A 24,256-nucleotide genomic window follows, 5' to 3' on the forward strand; every position below is an offset into this window, starting at 1 on the left:
ACAAAAAATGATCAACGAGTTCACTATGAAAAAAGACCCAGAGGAGAATTCACTTAATATTTGGGTCTTTTAAGTGCAAAACCTTGTGTCTTAAATACCCACAATCCAGCATAGAATATATTTCTGTAAATGTAAATTAATTATTCTTTCAGAGCAAACATGAATCCTTTCTATGCAAATAAGGCTACACACCAGTCCCCCCCAATAATTAGAAATGACCAAATCGACCCCCCCCCCCCAATATTTGACATTTTTGTACTGCTCTCCTGCACTTCATTACGCAGCGCTCTGTATGTCAGAATGACAAAAGGTTTAAAAGTTAAATTTTAAACCTGGTCTGCCTCAGGTCTAACGGCCCTCGTCAATGTCAAAATGATTGAGATGGCCAATAAAATCAAAGTAGGCGGGGTTTACGTTCTCTTTTGGCTCGTTCACAGTCTTCACAAAGACAAGCGCATCAATCTATCGCTTAATGCCATTGCGGGGACTCTATTCTTTCCGGTGAAATCACAAAACAAAATTCACACAAACGTGTCCATGCTCTTAATATACAATCATTGAACATTTTTTATTTTAATGAAGAAGAAAAAACTATATGAGGGCAGATTAGAACCTGTAACCTTCAACGCGGTTTACAAAAGTTCTACCACCAGACCACTAAGGAATTCAAATGGTAACAGCGGATCTATGTATTTATTCACTAACGGGAAGAATATCGAGACTGACGATATATTTGACACAAATTAATGCAAATAATATTTGCAAATAGTCCCAAAATGATCATTTCCCAACTAGAATTAGACCAAGAATTTCGCTCACTGTTCTGTTTCTTTATGCTTTATACTGTAAATAAAAAAATTGGTCCCCCCCAATGTTCAAGACATGGTTACGGCCTTGCTACACACTACAGTATTTACCTAGCATAATTGACATCTTACTATAAACTTTGCAAATTTTATTTAAAAGAGACATTTGTGTATATTTTGTTGTAATCATGGAAGTATTAATTAAATTCATTATATGTAAAAGATCCAGGGGTGCAGCACTCCCTGTATTTACAGGATTGTAAACGCAACACATTTTGTTTTCCTTTGCATTTATTCATTTTTAGCATTTGGTAATTTATTTGTAATAAACACTTTAAGTGCGCTATTAAATACCAGATATTCATATGTTGAATTATTGTTTTTAAATATACACGCAGATTGTGACATCATATTGAGACCGTTGCAGTGCATGTAGAAATAATTTGTCCACTCTACTCCTGAGCGCAAGTGCACCTTCAGTGTTGTGTAAGGTTGTGTTGCCACTGTGTAGGCTCTTTTATTGTAGGCCTATATGACAGAGTAAACAATAACCCTTTTATTTAAAAGGCTTAATTTATGTCCCGTACACCAGTCCGTTGCATTACGATTGCAAGCAGTATCAATAATGACAAAAATGTGATGTGCAGTCAAATGTCCCGGTGTGTATGCTGTTTAAACGAGTGTTCTCACCGATAGGCTTGTTGTGCTTTGTGGAGTTTTGACATGTTTTATAGACTCTATATAGTTTCTTGTTTAAATGTGGTGACCCCCCCCCCCCCCAACCTAAAAGATCTTCCCATGCCCCCTGAGATCACTATATATATATTCCTGTTCCTATATATAAAAGTCATGCTGTACAGTCCCAGCATCCTAATGCATCCTCCAAAATATAGCAAATGGGGAATTGCACAGTGCACAAATTTCTTAGGCGTTTTATGTTGTTACCTGATTTGACTAATTCCTTTAGTGAAAAGGGTCTAAAAAACCTTTCAGACAGCACAGGCAAACCAATGATGATATTAGTATTCTTAGTGAATTCCCCCATAGAATTGACCCAGAAGCAGTAGATATGTAGATCATCCATCTGTACACATCACATATGAATTGCAACATGGTTACCTAATTAAACATACAGTCTATTCAATTCACAAAATGAAAATATCACATATCAGTTCAGAGCTCAGCATTAAGGAAGTCCACTGAGACAGTAGGTAAAACTCTGGATTTTTTAAAATTATTTTAATTTTAAAATTTTATAAAGAAAAAAAAAAAGAAAAGAAACCTAAGCAAATACTGGCGATAATGTTTTCTTTTCTTTCTGAAACTATGCGCAGGGCTAGGACATTTCAGTACTACTAACTACTAACTAACAAGGCGGGGAGAAAATAAATCTTTGATATTGAGCCCAGCAATTGTATGTTGATTTTTGTATATTCATGTTGTAACTTATTTCCAGGGCTGTAGCAAATCTAGAACACATTTGCTTTTCAAAATGTCCTTGGACCCTCATTTTATTCTATACTTTTACTTCTCTCCTCTCCTATGTGCTCCATGCTCACTAATGTGAAAGCCAAGCTCAGTGTGTGGTCTTAAAAAGGCTTGGAGGAATCATTCTACCCTCTTTCATCAATGTAGTCCACTCTTTGCCGTTCCTGCTAAGAGGAAGTACAGCTCTGAGTATGTACATGGCAACCACTGTATCAAACCATCACATAGAAAACAAATGCTAAAACGAAGGCTTAAACAAGCTGTCACGCTGAGTCCTACAGCTGTATGTGATAAAGCAATGCATGAAAGCATGTCTCAGCCTTCACAATCTTCTTTTTTAAGATGGCAGAATCAAAACACTTAGGTCCTGACTCAAATGACAGACTTCATCTGGTCTTGTGGCTTACATTCATGCATACCCATGACGTCTAAAATTGTAAAGTGCTCCCTTTGTTGTTGACTCAATGACTCAGAATTCGACAAGGCAGACAGACAGATGCACAGATAGATAGATAGATAGACATGTAGATGCAAAGATAGATAAAAAGACAGATCGACAGACAGATAGACATAGACTGTCAGTCAGATTTTTCAAAATATATACTTTTGTGTTCTGCAGAAGAAAAAAAATATTTTTTATTTTTGGGTAAAATGAAATGAACTTCAAACTGAGCCGTCGAGGAAAAGCCACTTGTTAAACAAGTGTGTTAAACTTGTTAAACAAGTCATTTCACTCGGCGGCCATCTTTGAAAAGCCCCATGGGCAGCTTTTTTCAGCCATGCAATTGCAGCTCCTATTTCTTTGAATGGGGAAACATCAAATTCTCCAAAGTTGTTCACCAAGCTTATGATTACATTTCATATTTGAAATTACCAATGAAATCTGTGCAACCTGGTCTCATTGGAAAAACTTGGGCAACATTTTTTCAAAATGCAAAATACGTACCAATACGTACATATCACTGCAGTTTCCAACAGAAATTAACACTAGAGGCAGTAAAACAGCAAGCGTTTTTTTATTGTTGTCATACACACTTGATTACAGGGGCAGATTACGGATCAATGACTTGTTTTCATGCAGCTCCTTGCACAATATTATGTTATGACCTCAAAAAAAAATGTTTACCATAGTGCATGATTTGTAAACAAATAAATTTTGGAGTTTGCATCACTTAACCAGCTCCATATGTTCAGCTTTTCTGACATACCAAGCTTGCTTGGTAACTCAGCTGGTACTGTACTTGCAATGCTGAGAGCTCGGGTACGAATCCCGTGAAAGACAAGTCACGAAAAAAGAGAACACAAGCTAAAATGGCATGGTTACAATTGCATTTGTGTCACATTTGCTTTTGTTAACACTATCGGGTAGGTTTAGGGTTTAGTGTAGGTGTGCATTATTTAACGGGATGGAGCATTTAAGCTTTTAGCACCACTCACAGGACATTTCAATTCAGAACTGCAGTGATACGTACAAAAACCAACGTAATAAAATGTTTTTTTTTTTCCCAGATTCACGTTCATCTGTTCCAGAAAAAAAACTAAACTAAAGCTTTTAGCACCACTCACTGGACATTTCACTTTGAAACTGTCGCGAAACTTGATTGCATTTTTCTAATGAGCCTGGGCTGGAAATCTGACAACAACTGTCTCATAAATTTTGTTTCTAAACTAAATGATGACAAGAAAAAATGAATTTTTCAGGCTGGACCCATTCATATGAATATGTATAGACTGTCTATATCTTAAGTCTTTTGTTGAGCTCTGCGAAAGTACGAGTTCAGTAATTAACGTGATGAAATCAGTTGTATACCAACTTGTATACAAGTGTGCTGACAGAAGTGAGTGCATCTATCTTGTAGAGTTTGGTTGGATGAAAATAAAAACAATAAAAAAAAACAATCGAAATCCAGATATAAAAGTGAGCAAAGCACTGTCTACTCTCAATCAGAAACCTTCTGGAAGAGGCGTGCTATAGGCCTCACAATGGAAATTGAAAATCAACGTGAACAAAATTCATCTGCCTGTTACCCTCAGTCACCCATCGATCTACCGCTCTGGGAATCTTCCAAGCACTATAATCAAAATACTGATAGATATTTATCGCTCTAAGGCACGAGATCATGTCAAATTATAGTTATATGAAATGCCCCTAAATATGGTCTAAAACAGAATCTGAATTAATTGATGCAAAGCAGATAATTGTGTTTTTGGGCAAAATACACATATTCAGTATTGCATATTATTTTACAGAACTCAACATTTAGTCTACACAACATTTTTATTAAACACGAATATGTGGTAAAGACAGTGAGCCTGTTACCTCTGAAACTGTGCCAACAAAATGAATTCACTCTCACTGTCTCCTGTCACTGTCCTCTCAACATTTCAATGCCGTTTCCAAGGAGACCAAAGAGCATTCGAATTTTGCAGTGGAATGCAGGTGAGTGATTGGAGGAGAGGAGAGATCAGTTTGAGAGCAAATGAAAAGCACCTATGATCTCAACAGTGTGCATTTATAATTTGCTCTCTGTTACTAATCTCTGACCACACACTAGACTAAGTGCACTGAGTGGTTATTTGATACAAAACTAGGTTTGATTGCATGTGTCTGCACCACAATTCTTTGGTAGATAATTCAAATAACTCTAAGATCAGGCAAATTCTCGTCCAGTCAAATGTGAATGAAGCAGACTTATGCTTCAGATATTACTATCTCTATAAATGGGAAAGCATTTGTGATGACTCTGGGGGCATCTTTATAGAAGCTGTTTGTTGTGAGGAGTCAAGAAGGGAAAACAACATTTTAGCCCACATACAGTGCACAGTCAAAAGAGATAACAGGAACGTTCACATTCAAACACATGCAATGAAAAGAGAGGCACGACTGCACAAAGCAGATACACAACCACCACGGCTCAAATAAACTCTCTAAGCATGATTCATGGCTGTGCCAATAAGAAAGCGCTTTCTTTTTCTTACCCATGAACTCAATGCCCAAGTGATCCACTGCTCCAGCGAAGATAGACGAGGGCAGCGGTGAAGGAGGAGGGAGGGAGGGAAAAGAGGAGAGAGAAAAAGAAGATGTAAGAACTCATTGTTTGCATTCTATTATCAATACAGTTATTGTGGGTTACCATTTACAAAAGAGCCTTGTGATAGTGTACAGCTTGGTCAAAAAGGTTAGCAGATTAAATATTACCATGAACCACTTCCATCTCTAATTGTGGATCAATATCTGCAGTTCATTCACAAACTCTTGATATGCATGAAGCACTCCTTTGCTTTGGATCAGAATGAGGACCAGCATACACCAGCACTGCAAAAAGAAAATTATTTTTTGCCCTGTTTCCCTGTTTTCTTTAAAACAATATACATTTACTTGAAAAGTAAAATTATACAAGATAAGAATTTTCTTCATAAAATATATTTTGTATATATTCTTTCCCCTACCACACTGGCAAATAGTTGTCAAGTATGAATTATGAACTATTATAAAATTATTAAGTATATATGTATCAATTTAAATGTAAATCTAACCAAAATATTTAAGTATAAATATAACACAAGTTAACTTGCTGCTACTACTACTGGGTACCACAAATAATTTATTAAAACCATTCAATATTACTTTAGGCAAAATACTTGGCCCCACTTTATATTAGGTGGCCTTAATTACTTTGTACTTACATCAAAAAATAAGTACAATGTACTTACTGTGTTCAAATTGTATTGCAAAACACCTTTGCTGATATTGAGGTGGGATACGGGTAGGGTTAGGGTACAGGTGTGGTGGGATGGGTAAGTTTAAGGGTAGGGTTAGGTGTAAGGGAAGTGTCAACTGTGTAATTACAGATGTAATAACATGCAGGTATTTTTTTTTTATGTAAATACAATGTAAAAACATGTATGTACACAATAAGTGCATTGTATCAAATGATTAAAATGTTAGTACATAGTAGTTAAGACCAGCTATTATAAAGTGGGTCCAAATACTTTTTTAAAGGATATTTAGATTTTCTTTTTACTGGAAAACAATACATACATTACAACAAGACAAATACTTAGAAAGAAAAAGATTTTTGCAGCAAGGAACTGATTTAAAAAGTATTTACGATGTTAGTTGATATTAAGTTGTGATACGATCACTAATTTCATGATATTCTTAACTCTGCCCCAAGCAAATAGATTCAGCATATTCTAATGTCTCCTGTTAATCAAACCTCAGGAATACATCTTCATTCTGCCAGAGAATTCCCAGGAGCTAAGGGAATGGAAGCTGTGCTCCATCAGGTATGCTCTGTCGCAGATTTAGGAGTGCATGACATTTATTTGTGCCTCTCTTTAATGCAGTGGAGTAAACAGTATGAAGTCAGAGTACAAGACTGTATCTCTTGCGGATCTGTGAATATGTTGACAGCAGTAGGATAAGATGCGATGCTCTTACACAAAGACAAATATACATACCATTTCTGCTTTGGTCAGACTCTAAGATTTTAGTTCATTTCCTATTTATAATAACATCCTTTTCTCCTACTCTTCAGCATGCCTTCAAATTGGGCTAATTTGACTGTCAGAGACATTGGGTGATTGTAAAAGACTCTTCAATGTTGCTTCAAGTGTGAAGATTTTAATATCTCCCACCTGAAACTGAAGTCTGACAGGAAAATGATGGCATAGTTAAATTTGGAAGGGAAAGGTAGTTGCAGTCAAGATGTACTGTATGTGTGTTGTTGCCCTTGGGAGTCTGTGTTTGGGAATGCCAAGAAACTCATCAAATTCCCTTTACAATCTCCTCAAAAACTGTCAGCATGCAAAACAGAAATAAACATAACCTGTAGGCGTGCTCTCTATAACATAACATTGGGAGTGGTCCAAGTGAGATGCTCTCCCATCCATAACAAACACAGGGCTTTCTTGCATCATTGGATCCGTGCCGACAATTCTGACCTATCCAGGAAAAGTGAGGGAGCGATATGGCTGGAGCGTATAGCGGTGACTGTGCCTTTATGTCATAATGTAAGCAAAGACAGACTGTGAGGCAGGTGCAGACTGTGGGGTTTCAAGCCCATTTACTTCCCCTATTCAAACGCACACATGCAGACGGAGCCAAAAATAAGACCTTCTACCTGTCTGGAGCTGCTTGTTTAAAGCTATGAACCTTTGGGGACATTTTCTCATTTTAAACTGCTCTCAAAACAACCAAGGACTCAAACACCCTAATTGCACACCTTCTGTTACTGGCTACTCAGAATAAATGCCCAGCCACTTGAGTAAACGTAAAGATTCAGGTTTTAAGTGGCTCATATATTACAGTTCTCAATAGCTGTTTTTACATAATACTCAGTATCTCAGTTGAGATCAGTTGTGTCCCTGAGACAGGGACGAAGACGGACAAGGCTACTGATGCTTTTCTTGTTGTCCTTGAAAAAAAGACACATATTAAATGGCCTCAGCCACAGGTTCACAGGAAATGTGCCTCAAATTGTGCCTACTGTCCCCTGAATTCAACCTGGGACAAGGGCTAGCGATGAAACATTAATCTACAGAATGAGACTCGTGTATGTATCGTACCATAATCGCTCTTTCTGGAACTTGGCAGTATCTGTCTCCCTATCTGGGAGAAGTGGGGTGATTGTGCTCGCTTTTTCTAAATGTAATTGCACCCGATAGCCTTGTAATGCCTTGTAAATCCTAAGGCTTAGTGCTATACAAAATAAGAAGAAATACTAATACTGCCAGACTAATACCGTGAATTATGACACTGTTTTTTTTTATGGCTGACAACCATTGTAGTTGTCTGCAGGTTTGTTTATTATGTTGCTTTGCCATAATAAAGAGAAAAACAGTATAAATAATTTACTGTATATATCAAAATTCATAAAACATAAACAAAACGAGAATTACCTGTAAAAAATAAATATTTTTTAGTGGCCTTTACATTTATAAAACAGCAGGCAACATCAAAATTATGAAAGGAACTAATGTTCAATAAATAGTTATTTTTAACCATCGATTGGTTATATTTTTTAATAATCAAAATAGAAAATTTCTGTCAATTTGCTAATCTGCTAATTTGAGTACTACTATAGAATGTGTGAACCATCAGAACGATGTATTCTAAGAGCTATAATAAATAAATACATCTAGTAAAGTCCAATGTCAGATGGCGAGAACATGACCTCCAATATTTTGGTCTGCAGGAGCTGATAAGGGGTTTGGCTAAAGGGTTGTGACATTGCCAATCACAAGATATAGTTTTATCTCAAGGAAGACACCTTTCAAGATCTTTGCTTTGTAATGGAGAACTTGACATCTCATCAAAAAATAAAATCAGCCTTGGAGCTGGGGGATGGGGCAGGGATTTATGTCACCATCCTCCTCACACTCTCTCTCATCAAGCAGATAGGGTGTCTTTCAGAGTTCTTGACTGTGTCCTTCTAACATCCCAAATCACACACAAACACTGGTTATGTTTACATGCACAACTTTTGTTTCAATTGGACTGAATTCATTCCGAATGAAGAATCTGAATGTAGTTTACATGGACTCTAAAGTGATCGGGTTGATGTGTGCGTTTATATGTCACAATCTTCAAATCAGAATAGATTTTTTGACACACATAATAACTATTCCTACATTGGCTCTTTATTTGTTATAAACAGTAGACTTAACATTTATCCATTTCTGGTCATAATTTGGAGGCAATGAGCATATGAACTGTTTTGCCATGCTGCTTATATTTATCAGGCAGTAAAAATGCCTCGCCCCATGCCCAAAACCTGTCGTCTGTGAATGAGAATCCGAAAAGAATCTGCTCCACTTCACAAACGCTGAGTGAAAGGATAATTTTAGAATGATGGGACACTCATTTATATGACACATTACTCAACAGGAAGAACAGCTCGTTCCACGCATCATACGTCATTATGCTTTTTCTACATCATTGCAAATGCACAGTCCTTTCAGTTTTGTTTTTCAATCCAATTAAGTGTTTATATGTCCTCTCAATCGGATTAGAAAAGGAATAAACCACCCCTTTCAATCGGATCGAATTTTCATTCAGATCGAGCCCAATCGGATCGATTTAAGGTGTTTACATGAAGGCCTTTCAGTCCGATTGAGCCGTCAATCCGATTACAAATGGATTATTTGGTTGCATGTAAACTAAGCCTGAGTCTGAATCAAGTACTGTAAGAAGGTGTTTCATTTCTTCCCTGTCATTTTTATTTTATTTTGTCAGCAGACAGACACACCTCCAGTGACATCTCCCTCTCAGAAATAAGATGGACTCATTTTTCCTGTGGGTTCCATTTTACCAAATTTTATACACTGTCACTTTTAGACCGTAAAGATGTAACTTGAATATGGCAATGACTAAATTATTTACTTCAAATACTTTGTGATGTCCAATATTGTCACCTCAGCTTTTGCACTGGTCACCCTTTTTTTTTACCAAAAAAAAGACTGTTCTTTGAAGTGTTTTGGTTTCTGGGTTCTTTAAAGCACCAGCACATAAATGGTTCCCAAAGAACTACAGTATATAATAAAAATGTGAAAGTGTAAAAAGTTCTCCTATGACATGTTATGAATCACAGGAAGCCACCACTGCTGCATCGTCTTAAGCGTCAAAGCTGCACATCATCTCAGAATCAGATTTCAGCTATAACAACATTGGTGAATAGCTATGAATACTTTTGTCAAAGAGTTAGCCATAAGTATAAAAACAGGTCAATATAATTATTATAAATTATAATTTTATGGTACAACTGCATATACTATACATACTGTATGGTTAAAAAAAAAATGATTTAAGTCCACAAACATCACAAACTGACTTTGATGTAACAGTCAGCAGAAAAAAAATTGATTCAGAAATGAATATATACACATTTTATCCAGCACGGAAGGATGCATTAAATTGAACAAAAGTGACATTAAATCAAATTATAATGTTGCACAAGATTTCTATTTCAAATAAAGTGTTCCTTTGAACTTCCTATTCATCAAAGAAAATTTATCACGATTTCCACAAAAATAGTAAGCACAACTGTTTTCAACTTTGCTCATAATAAGAAATGTTTCTTGAGTACCACGTCAGATTATTAGAATGATTTCTGAAGATGCCAAAAACTGGAGTAATCGCTGCTAAACATTCAGCTTTGCCATCACAGGAATACATTTAATTTTAAAGTAGAAAACAGTTATTTTAAATTTCAATATTTCACAATATTACTGCTTTTACTGTATTTATGATCAAATATGCGGTGAGCATAAGAGACTTTTGAATGAACAGGAAAAATAAAGTGGGCGTTCAAAAAGAGAAATGCAGAAATGGGTGCTTCCAGAATAAACAACACAACTGATTATAATGGGAGCGATTTAGTTTAATACATCGTGATGCACCACTCACATACAGTATGGACACGTTGTCAGGCTGTAAAATGCTTTTCGGGTTCTAATTGTAACCTTTTATTTTAATCTGCTTGAAAAACTTAAGCATTTCATCATGTGGCTATTTGAAATCTAACAGAACATCTACAGCACTTGAACAGAAGTTACTTTGATATAACAGAATGAAAAAGAATTACAGATATAGTTTTATATCTGAGTGGGGTGTTGCTTTCATTATCTTGAGTATCACCTGAACAAATGCTTGCTCGCTCATTAAAAGTTTCAGCATGTGCTCAAAGAAAAAAGAGACTACAGTGAAACATTAGCTAGAAAGAATCATATCTTCCAGTCTGAGCTAACATGTTCACACTAGCCTGTTTCACACAGCAAAGAAACAGTAAATAGAAAGATAACTGCCTGCACCGATATTCACAGCAATTTTAGACATTCTCACAAAGCGAGCGCACAATGAAAAGATGCAAAGCACAAAGAAACGTCGAATGAGATCATAGGATGAGAAAGGAAGATCGTTCTGTGAGTCAAATACAAAGCAGCAAAGCAAGCAGGGCAGCAAACATCACTGCATTTCCTCTGATTTTCTGTTGGAAGTGTTCTGCTTATCTCCACTGTCATTCCCCGGTGAAGTGATGTTGAATGGAAGGTTTCATAAGCCAGATGGCAGCAAACTCCCTGAGCTCCTTTCTGCTCGATGTTATGGGTGATTGAGAGGGTTGGTTGGATCTATGTGATCTTTACACAGTAACGCTAAATTTTTTATATTTCCAGTGCAACTGTATAGGCCAATTCTGTTTTCAATAATGCTAATAATAATGCCATAATACCATCATGAATTAAGTACTAAGATTTACAACCAGTGAAAAAACTAAAACTTTATGGATTTTGTTTAGAGATGAAAAAGGCAAAAATAAATTAAAGGGATATTCATCCAAAAATTTCTTTTTTTCTTCAGTGGAAAAGAGAATATTCTGATAATCATAAAATAAGAATTTTTTTTAATTTAATTTTTTTTTATGGTCACTAAAACTGTTTGGTTACCAACATCCTTGAAAATGTTATATTGGTTTTGAATGAGCGGGAGTAAATGCTGACAGAATGTTCATTTAAAATATTAAAATAGAATGTGTAAAATATATTAGAATATTTAAAATAAATGCTGACAAAATGTTCAAAAACAATAAAATAGAATGCATAAAATATATTAGAATCTTCAAAATAAATATTAGAGCTTTTTGCAATAGGTACACTACCATGTTTTTAAGAAATTAGTAGTTTTATTCTGCAAGGATGCATTAAAATGATCAAAAGTAAATATAGATTTTTTGTTTCAGTGTAAATGTTGTTTTTAACTTTCTATTTCAGAGATCTGAAAAAAATAATTATCACAGTAAAATGTTTTACTATTTTTTATACTGTATTTTTGATCAAAATGAACGCAGCATTTTTAGCATAAGAGACTTCTTTCCAAAAAAAAAAAGTATTTCTAAAATGTTTTGAATGGTAGCGTTTGTGTGGAACAGATGTAAATGAAAACATATTAATTCACGCCACTGTACATCCTGAATAAATAAATAAATCACTCATAAAGAAGAATGTAATCAGAACAATATGTGGTTGCCTTTGTGTTTTACCTTTACAAACTGTCATGCCAATGGGCACAAAGATAGCCATGTTTTGCTATACATATCATTCACTGAGATACTGAATAAGTGAGTTTTAAAAACAGCTGAGGCAGCTCTCTGTCTAGGTTGACTCCCAGTGCACCATAAGTCATGAATTATAGCTCTGAATCTATAAAACACATTTATTTAAGTATGATTTATGCAGTGTTTGTGTCAGAATCTAATCTTATCTTTGAGCAATACAACTCAATGAGGCTTAATGAGACCCCACTGAGCGACTGTTCATTGCTAGTTCAATGTTAATGCTTTACCTAAAGACAGACGGTTTCAGCTGCAGAACCTTGAAAACAAAACTAAATGCATTTCTGCACTCCTGATCTGAAAAGAAAGATGTAAATGTACCCAGCAGAGACCATAAACTCCCTACCCATAGAGCACCCGAGGCTACAAACGACCAGCTGAACCCCATTTACTTACACCAACAACCTCAGAGTCAATGCCTGGATGAGTTTTGGATGCATATGTGCATGTGAGTTTTCACATATGAGTGGGTGGCTTTGAGATTGCCATGGCAGTAGAATCAGTTTAGATTCACATCTAAAGTAGAGAAAGCGCCCTGAGCAGTCATTCAGTTGTTCATCTCTGGAATACTCAATGCTCCTCGCAACCAGAATGTTTTAGCCCAACATTAATTAGTTGTAGATTTGGAGATACAATAAAAGCTTAGGCAGCAATGCATAGATTAACACGAGATAAAATGTTACAGACTAGTGATTATTCATCAGTGGGGAATAATACTGTGCATAATACAATACAAATTCTAATATTACAACCAGACTAAATGTGAGCACAATTGCAATGAATTGCAATGTTCGAATGTTTGCTCATTCACAAATTCTCCATCATGATAAATTGTGGGTTTCCTCATAAAGATGACATGTTGTCAAGAAATTAAACAGTTTTTCTCTCTCTTCCTTACACAAAGGTCACCCCTGGTCTTTATCTCATCACTCCCTCCAGTCCTCTCCTTCTCTAGGCAGTGGATTATTAATGGATAATGCAATGGATATCTTTAAGATGGTCTGAAGACTCCAGATGTCCAGTTGGGCTCCTGCTCCAAAGCAAGCAATGTGGTCGTTTTTAGTTCTAGCAGAAAGATTCAAAAAGAGCATTAATGCAGGAAAAATGTATTCTTCGGTGCGACTCCCGCATAACAGTCCGATAGAACCTTGCCGTCAAAATTCCATCTAACCTCCAGATCCCGGCAAGAGAATTCAGTGAATTCAATGAACACGCATGGACTTTTAAAGCAGAAGTTGCGGCATAATAGACTAGAATTTTTTATGAATGAATGACGCGGAACACAAGTCTTATTATACCGCTTTTGCTCCATATCAGCCGTTTTGGGGAATATCAAAAATTACAATCAAACTACTACCAATCTCTAACAGTAAATGGATAACAAAGGCTAATCAAATATTTCCACATTCCATAAAGCTGCTTCCTTCTCATAAGTAGTGGAAATTCAATAATAGTCTTATTTGCTCATAATCCTGCAGCTTGTTTATAACCAAAAAAAGTAAGTAAAAGTATATTACAAACCTATTAACATATTTACTGACATGTCGCTTGAGACTCTGACATAAATATTATAATTAAACATGTGGAGTACTTTATTGCACAATGCACATTCCTTAATATTAAGCCTAAAATGAGTTTTGGGTTATAATAAACCTAAAGTATGATCACGGTATAATATCAGTCTTTAAGTGCAAGATATTTAAAGAGTACCTAAAGTATCCGTGAAATAGTTCCACTTTAGCACAATCAAATATACTTAACTATATCTTCAGCACCATTTCTGGATAACTAAAGTATAAGTACAAAATAAGCTGTTCCACTTATATTGGGGTATGGTAACAGTATCAAATCTGTCCATTTAGATCTGTGATATCTAGTTGCATTATTCAATGTCTGCCATTATACCAACTTATATGAGACTTCTGGGACATGGAATCAGCTCTCATCACACAAAGAAAGCCTGCTGGTAAAAACACAGCTATGTACAGTTTTACAATCATAATCAACTAACAAATAAAACACAGAAGAAGAAGGAAAAAAAACAACTCTCATGTTGTTAGATTTCCTTGCCCTTTTCTCTAATACAAACAATAATTAGAAGTGAAAAATATCAGAAATGGTCACGCTGGCCTGGCTGAGCGGTCACAGCTGGACAGCGAAAGTGTTTTGCCACCCTGCTTTACAAATCAGAGATTAAACTAAGCTTCAGAAAGGCCAGACACAATGTTCACCCAATACCCCCAACCTGCTTTCACTGAGAAAACCACCAAATCTCACACATCTCCAAAAAAAGAGAGAGTGAGACAGAACAACTGTGATATATAAAGGATGACAGAGAGAAAGAGGTAGTGGAAGTGTAAAAACTGACAAAAAAGCTTTTTCACACCAGATGCAAACACATTCTAGTGAAATATTTCTAAGGGGTTCTCAACCTTTTTAGGTCCATGACCCATTTTTTAGGTTCCAAGATGCATACGGCCTCCCAACCCACCTTACCCATGTCACAGCATTAAGCTATAGACTAAGATTTCACAGACAGCAAATTGTGTTGTTAAAAATGAGAAGACATTTTGCCAATTTTATAATTATTGACTCTGTAACTGTAACAAATCATTTGGGCATCCCTTCATTGGCACTCATCCTGTCTAATGGGAGGATTGAGGGTTGTGTGTCGCGCTGCAGCTTGTCAATGTCTGACACGATAATTAAAAACGTATTCATCCCATCTCCGCTGTTCTATCCAACTTGGAACAATATTTGGTCCTGCAATGAAATGCAAACAAGATAGCTAAATCCTGCTTCACACAAATAAGTGCTAGCAAACGGTACACACAGCTTAAGGGTGTTCAGTCAGTGACACTTATGCATATTCATCTTATTTTGCACTTTGTGAGGTGGTGTGTTTTGATCTTTGCATCCAGGCCTACACGACCACACACACACAAACGCACATGCACACAATCCATAGATAATGATTTTTATACTGTACAAACTGTATATTCTGTCCCCTAACCCTACCCATCACACAAAACTTTCTGCATTTTTACATAAAAAAAAACACATCACTTAGCATTATTTATAAGCTATTTTCCTCATGGGGACCAAAAAGTGTCCCTACAAGGACAAGAATTTTAGATACTGCCATCTTTGTGGTGACATTATGTCCCCATAACCCCAATAACATTAATGACATGAAAGTCACCACCTTATTTTTACAGAATTTTGCAGTAATAAAGTAATAATATCTTATAATAAATAATTTATCTGTGCACATCATTATTTTTTTTAAATTAATACGCCCTCATAATCTTAATTAAAAACGTTAACCTCCCCATTGCCGCGAAATGACGTCTGTTCTCTTCATGTGTGCCTCGTGGAGTGGGGGACTAAATATTCTACAGAACGGACTCCCTCCATTTAGTTTGAAATGCCTAACTATTCCACAAGGACAAAATCAAATCCCGTCCTATATTTTTCTCATTCCAGAAGCCATTTCACTCAGATATAAGCCACAAAAGGGGGCTACTTCCGTTTAATGCCGACTTTAAATGAATGGTTTAAATTCAATGAACTCTTTTTGAATAGTATAGTACAGGTCTAGCCTACTGCAAAGATTGTGCTAAAAACTTCTTAAAATATACAACAAATAGAATTCCTAAAAATCTCCTGAGACCCCATCAGCAACTCTGGTGAGTCCATGTGGGGTTGTGACCCCAAGGTTGAAAGCGTCTGCCTCAGAAATTATTGAATGCCATTACTGGTAAACATTTTCTTCATCCAATTCCAAACAGATACACTGAAGTAGAAAGCACCTGCAGCGCTAATTTTATTTCATGAAGACTGTCAGGATTTTATCTACAAGTTGTGTGAACAACAGATCCTATTAACGTTCAAGTTAGAGACCTAATAAAAAAAGTTCACTGAAAGTTCACTAAAACTGATGAGTCAGCTTTGCAGGTGGACTCCTGCAATACCCTCCAGTCATTCAGGGTCTAATGTCAAACAGCACTTTATCTGCTCTTCTCTTTCAAAATACTCACACACACACGTTGTGTTTTCATGTTTTATGGGGACATTACATAGACATAATGATTTTACTCTTGAAGACCAAAAGAACGTCTCCATACGTACACGGATTTTGGATATTGCCATCTTTGTGGGGACATTTAGTCCTCATAACATATAGGGTTTACCTGGACCACACACACACACACACACACACACACACACACACACTCACACACACACACACACACACACACACACACACACACACACACACACACACACACACACACACACACACACACACACACACACACACACACACACACACACACACACACACACACACACACACACACACACACACACACACACACACACACACACACACACACACACACACACACACACACACACACCTTAAGGATTGACTCACATCCACCTTTTTGTGGCAGACTGGATATGGGTGACTCATCAATTTAGTTGCCTAAGGCTTAAATCGGTCTCTAGGATCTTTTCACAAGCATTTGAGACAGTTCCATGACATACCAGTGGATGACCCAGACAGGAAAAAAGCAATGTCTAAATTGGACAGCTGTATGGGATGAGAACAGGCAGGGCCATGGGATCTCGACACTCATGAATAATGACTACAGTGAGTGCAAAACGGTCTCTCTGTGGCTCATAGGTCATGTCCAACCAGATCTATACCAAGGATATGGATGAGTAAAAATGATTTGGAATCATAGGAATCTACGGAAAGCAATAGGTCAGGTTTAAACTTCTACGCTACGATACTTTCAAAAGCCTCGACCACAAGTTTGTCCACAGAAAACTTCGAGTTATATTAAAAAACACAGGCTGTCTATGTAAGTTGTTCTCCAGTGTGAGCAAACAAAGTTAGAAGCAAGTACAGCTTGCTCACACTTGATATAATCACTGGAGTATATGTGTTTGAGCGAGGATACTAGACGCTCTCAGTCTCTTCAAATGCGATAGAATGAGCCATTAAGATATCAATTTTCATCACGACCATTTAAGCCATACGAGCATAACATCTTATGCTGAAGTGCAACTGTGACCTTTATTCTCACTTCGTGGTTAGTATTACCATCAGTTTAAGCATAAAACAAAGAGACACTTGCCATAACAGCTGCCATTACAAGTGTAATAGCAAAGTTTGTCCAGTATTCTGAGGTGGAAATGATCATTGGATATGCTGAGACAGCTGGTGGACAGACGCAGCAGGATTGAACCAATTACTGTCCTTTTCTCCTCCCTTCCCTTCTGTCTTTACTTTCCTTTGCTATTCATGTTACATCCGAGTTACAGAAGTCTTTTATGAACCACCAGACAAACTGTACCTGTCAGCACTATCTCAGCTCCCCATTGTTTCTCATTGTAAGGTTGATGCTGTGTTCCTCCCAGGGCATTATGGGTAATAACACTGAAGTGCTCATGGCGTGCGAATAAAGGTGAGGAGAGGATGCCTACAAGGCTGACTGACAGACTAAGGGTCGCTGGGGAGATTGAGAGGCTTAGGAAGAATTATTAAAGGAGAGCCTCATAATGTTTAGACACTAAGGAGGCTCGCGTACTGACAGAGCCCAGCACTGTGAAATGAGAAGAGGATGTCTGCCAGCACAGACAGATCTGAAAAGACGCAGATGTGTGTGAAATCACGAACAGATGAGACGAGACAAGAAGAGAGTGTTAGGTACAAAGTGAACTTGATACTTTAAACTTTTTGGGATAGTTTCAATCAATTCAACGATTCATCATGCAATTCTGGATTGAGCCACAACATTTCTATATACAGAATTGCATTTTGAAACACACAAAACTCAGAATTGACAGCACAGAGGGCACTATTGCAATGGAATATACATAGAAAGGTGTGCTTTAAGCCTTCAGATATGTTAAACAGTCAAATATAAAAAGGCAGAATGAGATTTAACATCTTAAAGGCAACAACCAAACACAATGTTCTTTGTCATTAATTCTATATTTTAAAGGGAATAACTTTATTTACACAAATCACAATCGTGGGACATAATAAAATACCTTGAATGTAGATCATTCTCATGCTAAGCCACTTGACTGACAATGATGATTATAAGTGATGTGAAGCGAAGGCCAAGCATGGAAACCCATAGCCGTACCACACAGCGGTGGGGAGCGATTGGGGGTTAGGTGCCTTGTTCAAGGGCACCTCAGTTGTTTCCTGCCAGTATTGAAACTCAAACCTGTGACTTTCAGGTTGCCAGTCTGACTTGCTAACCATTAGGCCACGACTGCCCCATATGATGCTCTGGTATGACATTTCATTTACACTGAACCGAAAATTTTGATATAATTTGGCAAGAACCTGCAGCACTTGGAGAAGTTGTTACAGGTACAAACTTCATTTCAATGGGAAAAATATAAGTCCATTTGACACTACAAAAATTGAATCGAATCACAAGCTATCTAAAGATTTCCACCTCTAATAGCAAGTGGGTGACATTTCCTGATGATTACAGAGAAATTATATCGGCTCAATTTACATAATTTGCGGCACAGTGAATCTCGCATGAACATGATGCCACTGTCTTTGATAACTAATCATGTCTGTGCCTTGCCCTTTAAATTAAAAGTTACAAAAGGCCAATAACACTGTCATCTAGAAGGAGAGGCTGAAATGACAAGAAGCTCTTGTAGCCAAAATCGTTCAAATATAAGGAGCCCAAAGGCTGTGAAAACCCACTCTAATCAGCAAGTCTGACAATTACTTACCCCCTCTCACCTGCTGCCTCTGGCAGAGCCATCATCACAAAGAGACTGCTAATAACCACCGACTCACTTTTCAGTAAACAGACATTGTGATCAGCAGGGAATCTGGGCAACCAAAATGAGGGATCTGCTCTGGTAAAGCTTTGAAATTAGAAGGAGGCTCTCAAAGTAACAATAACAAACAGATAACTCCACAAATAAACAGCAGGTCCCTTCAGAGACGCGTGAAATTGAGAGCTAATAGGTCGCTGTCAATCAAGCAGAATAGAAATGTACACGGCACAAAGTGGCGATGTGTATTAAACCCTGAGTGCATAAATCATGTCGTACATGATTGCTGTAAATCAGATGCATTGAGCACTCCTGACATTCGTCTGAATTGATGCCAGATGGATGCTAAATTGAGTTATCATAGGAAAATGCAAAAAGATGACCGTCTTCAGGCAGGTAGCTAATAGAAGCTCAACAGGTTAAAAATTAGCTTCGCTACATGCATGCTATTCTCAGCCAAGGTACGCAAAGAAGAAAAATAGCCCTTGTAACCCTGCCTACATGGCAGGTTTCCAAGGAGACTATAATGTAGAGAGCCCTGTGACAATATGCAGTGGAAGTTAGCATACAATCCACATATTCTTCATTATGAGGTGTGCTGTCAAGATCTATATCTCACTGGAAATGCCCCATCCGGAAGTATTACCTCAGACCTGGATAAATATTTTACAAGTGTCAACACGCAGAATTGCACTGGGTCAAAACAGATGAATTGCAGCAATTAATATAAAATTTCCCTTTACGCTTGTGTGTTATACTTTCCCAAGCGGTAAGGTAAATTGGCTCTAGAGAATGCAATCCATTCGTGTGTTGCCCCAACAATACTGCATTTGCCTCCTTGTCCAGCTTGTGTGATGATGAAAGGAAAATAGACACCCGATTAAATCACATGCACTTTTTGCTCTGACGAAATCAAACGACGAGGTGTCCGAGATAAATATTTATCTAAGACTTTGAGAAAATTTTGAAACCCTCAGTAAATCAAAGTGCAAAAGTCTTGAAGGGGAAGATAATATTATAATATTCTAAGCAGCATAATATGGCTCTGGACACAAACAATGCTTGACTAAAAAAGTTACCATTTCAGTCAGAGTAAAATGTACTAAAATTATCCATTTTATTATATTTATAGTTTTTTTTTTTTTTGTCAAAAGGCAGAAACTAACATTTAATGTGTGGTAATCTGTTTTGTAAATCTGGCCCAACATCTCAGATGTTTTAAGAGGAAACCTTTTATCCCGTCCTATGTGCCTTTATAGTGTGCATGTCTTTCCATCAAAAGGATAACTGATAAGATCAAGAAAGTTATCTTACTTTAACTTTAACTACAGCAAAAATGAATCCGTATCCAGGAGATTTTGATCTTGTAGACTCAACACAATGAAAAAAAAAAATCATATTCAGAGACTGCATGGGTGTCTGGCATTGTCTTCCCATGGAATGAACAAACTTAATTCACTTGGAGTGCAGACTTTCCTTTCAAATGTTTGGCTCTGGCTGCTTGATCTTGATGCAATCCAAAAACTGATTGTAATAATTCAGCATATATGTTCTTCTTGACCCTGGGCCAGGTGCTTTGATGAATATATATGACACTGTGAGACGGTTGGGATGGTTGGATTGTTGAACACAAGCAAAAGGCAGAAGAATGTAGATGGAAGAAGAGTGCATCTAATTTCACCTGAAAAGGATAGGACATAACTAATCATAAACTCCAAATCTACCCAAAGAAATTACATAACTGCAGCTCCTTCACCAAAAGTAGCCCCACTTAAAAAAAGAACAACATTACAGCTAAAATGACAAACAAAAAAATTAATAAATCGGCTATATAGAAAATATACTGCTTTCAAACCCTCTGGCTATCTTACCTCTTATGCCTTCATTTTAAGCGCATTACTATAAATGCATTTCCTGTTCTATTTGACAAATTGAGGGATGAACTGAAATTCTGTTCTCTGGTAATAAACCACAGGCCACAGATTTTGTCAAGCTTAACTTGAATTTAACCCTGTATATGGTCATCATGACCTTTGAAATTCTATTCATGAAGTTTAATATGTATAATTTTTACCCTTAAAAGTGAAAGTATACAATTTCAATAGTACTTGAGTAAAGTAACACAATATATGATAAATTAAATTAAAAAAAAAACACACACAATGGAAGTAAATGAGGCCCAATGTTACCCACTGATTTTCATTTAATGGACACAAAGAGTATTCAACAGAAGAAAGTAAGTCATGCAGGCTTCAGGGTCAGGTCAATGATGACAGAATTCATTTTGTACAGTATCGGTTGTAATTTTACCATTGAAGATTATTAGACAGAGCTTGGAGGGATAGAGACACATTGTAAAGGAAATAAGGTCGAGAGATGTGTGATGAAAGCCTGCCCGTCTAACTCAAGGACACAGTGACCTAGGATGTCCCTGTCCTCTGTGAATGTTGCTTTTAAGAGCGGCGGAGATACTTTAGCTGTGTGTGCCTGTCCTGTCAGTGAACCCATTACTGGCATCTAAAACTTTAAACACAGAAAGCCTGCCTACTTTTTTGTCTGTGCTGATGAAGATCATGTGAATCTAAACAGGCAAGAGCCCCATTTGAAATTTAAGAGGTGTAGAAGCACATTATGTCATCCTGCAGTATGTTTTTGACCTGTGTGTAGAGGGACACATGTATAAATCGTGTCTAGTTGCCCAACATACAATATGTGTGCAGCTTTTATTCCACAATAGCCATTTGACAGGGTGCTAAATTCTCCTCCAACAGAGCTATTATTGTCTGAATTGAGTGGTAAGCTCATTATTCATAATTTGCTGTTGTGACATGTCTGAAATTGGTTACTCTGCTGTGCTTAATTCTATTTTTTGTATGTCCAATAGGTGGCTCCTTGTCTCTGTGCCAAAAGTGATAATAAGTGGCTAAGACTTGGAAGACGTGCACATTTTAGCCAAACTCTGTCAGGGTGCTATTCAGAAGATTACAGTGTTGTTCATTAACCTTCAAGTGAAGTACAAGAAACAGACCAGAGCAAATTGCTATGCTTATGAACAATGCCACACACATTAATGTATATCAATCATGCCATAGGTGTGCACCCTCTGTATTATTCACAAAACATTCACAATCTTGTTTAACAGGGCTGCAGCATAAATATGTAAATCAAGTCATTGTCGTTCTTTTCAACACAAACATGCATCCTTTGTACAGTGTGCATTGCAGTGGTGGTGTGATGATGTATAGTTCTAGTAAAGTATGTCAGTAGATGTCTGCTGCATCTTCCACATCCTAGCGCTTAAAATTGGGCCTACAAGATTTACAAGAGGAATTGGCCCATGCAGATTTTATGGGCACATTTGCATTTGCAAATTTGATTTTTACTAATCCTTTAATGAACTGGCAGCTAAAAGAAATGCAGAGAGCCTATGCAATGTGCTATGTATCAATGGGCGCAACCCATTTTTAGAGAAATCTCACCTTTCTGTTTTCACACTTTGTTTAAATGGAGAACATGCAGTGTTGTACTATCTACATTTCTATTATAAACTCAATTTCTGCTTGTGATAAGACTGATTTGAAATTTTAAAAATACGAAAGTGAAATGAATGATCTGATTGGGAAAATACATGTATAGATTTATTTTTCCCAATTGTATTAATTTGTTTTATTTTTCTCAAATCAATCGTATAATATGTGACCCATGCTGGCAAAATGAGTTGGAATACGCCCGGAATAATTTTCGAGCTACAGGCAAAAAAATAAATACATAAATTTAGATTAGATTATTAGATTAGAAATAGATTTTAAGGTTTTCACAAAAATGAGTCCATTAAGCCCTCATCTAGCGATTCCAATGCTCCAAATAGCAATTAAAAATCTAAAAGTATCTTTATTTGTACGTTTTCGGAGAGGAGAGCCTTTCCTTTGTCCATGAAAACGATCTTACTCTCACTGACTGACAGATCCGAAGCATGCACACAAAGACACCTCAGACAGCACGCGATCCCGATATACACATATACACAGAATTAGAGTATTTAAAAATATCTGTCTTGGCGAGTATTCACCAAACATTATATGTTATGTCCTAAGTGAGCGTTTGGTTAACTTTTGGGGAAAATATGTGATGTGTAAACATATATTGATCCATGCGGTACAGTAGGTCTTAAAGTGATAGTTCACCCAAAAATGAAAATTAGCCATTCATAGTGCATCTATCCATCATGTAACTGCTCCACACGGCTGGGTTAGGGTTAGGGTTAGGGTTTTGGGGGGTTAGCGATGCGTTTGTGTAAGAAAGTTAGGGCAATGCGTTTGTGTAAGAAAAATATCCATATTTAAAATTTTATAAAGTAAAATATCTAGCTTCTTGTGGATCGCCTTCCGTATTCAACTTACAGAAAAAATGTAGTGCCTATCACAGTTCAAAATGCTTATACTACGACTGACGACATTGCACATTAGTTACGCGTAGTGTAAGCATTTTAAACTGCGAGAATATGGATATTTTTCTAACACAAACGCATCGCTTCCCTTCAGAAGGCCTTTATTTACCCCCCGGAGCCGTGTGGAGCAGTAATATGATGGATAGATGCACTTTTATGGACTTCAAAAACTAAACAACAATTCACTGCCATTATAAAGCTTGGAAGAGCCAGGACTTTTTTAATACAATTCCGATTTTATTCGCCTGAAAGAATGTGAAAAGAAAAAAATATATATTTTTGAAAATTTGCTCATTGCGACTCATTTTGCCATCACGGGTTACATATTCACTATACTGTATATATCAGTGGTGGACAGTAACAAAGCATTTTTACTATTATTTTAATTTGTACATTTACTTTTACTTCACTACATTCCAAAGCATAATATCATACTTTTTACTCCACTACATTTCATGAAAATGTTGTTCCACATTATTTATGAAGAAACCGTTGCCCGCTCTGAGGCGTGAGCGATGTGTAATTTGTGAACAAGCAGATTCTTTTCAGTTAACCTGTTAAATCGGTTTGCAAAT

The 24,256-nt window shown here is 36.8% G+C and overlaps 1 protein-coding gene across 2 annotated transcripts in view; it reads right to left on the minus strand.

Annotated features, from left to right (window-relative positions):
- Positions 1 to 24,256, minus strand: part of nrg3a (neuregulin 3a) — a 378,026-nt gene that overhangs the window by 29,501 nt on the left and 324,269 nt on the right. For both annotated transcript variants that reach the window (XM_079843453.1, XM_079843452.1), the window contains exon 4: positions 5,274 to 5,300. In XM_079843453.1, the coding sequence (XP_079699579.1) occupies positions 5,274 to 5,300 (27 nt within the window). The remainder of the gene's footprint in view (positions 1 to 5,273; positions 5,301 to 24,256) is intronic.

The sequence above is a fragment of the Gobio gobio genome, assembly GCF_949357685.1.
Source record: "Gobio gobio genome assembly, chromosome: 18".
NCBI lineage: Eukaryota > Metazoa > Chordata > Actinopteri > Cypriniformes > Gobionidae > Gobio > Gobio gobio.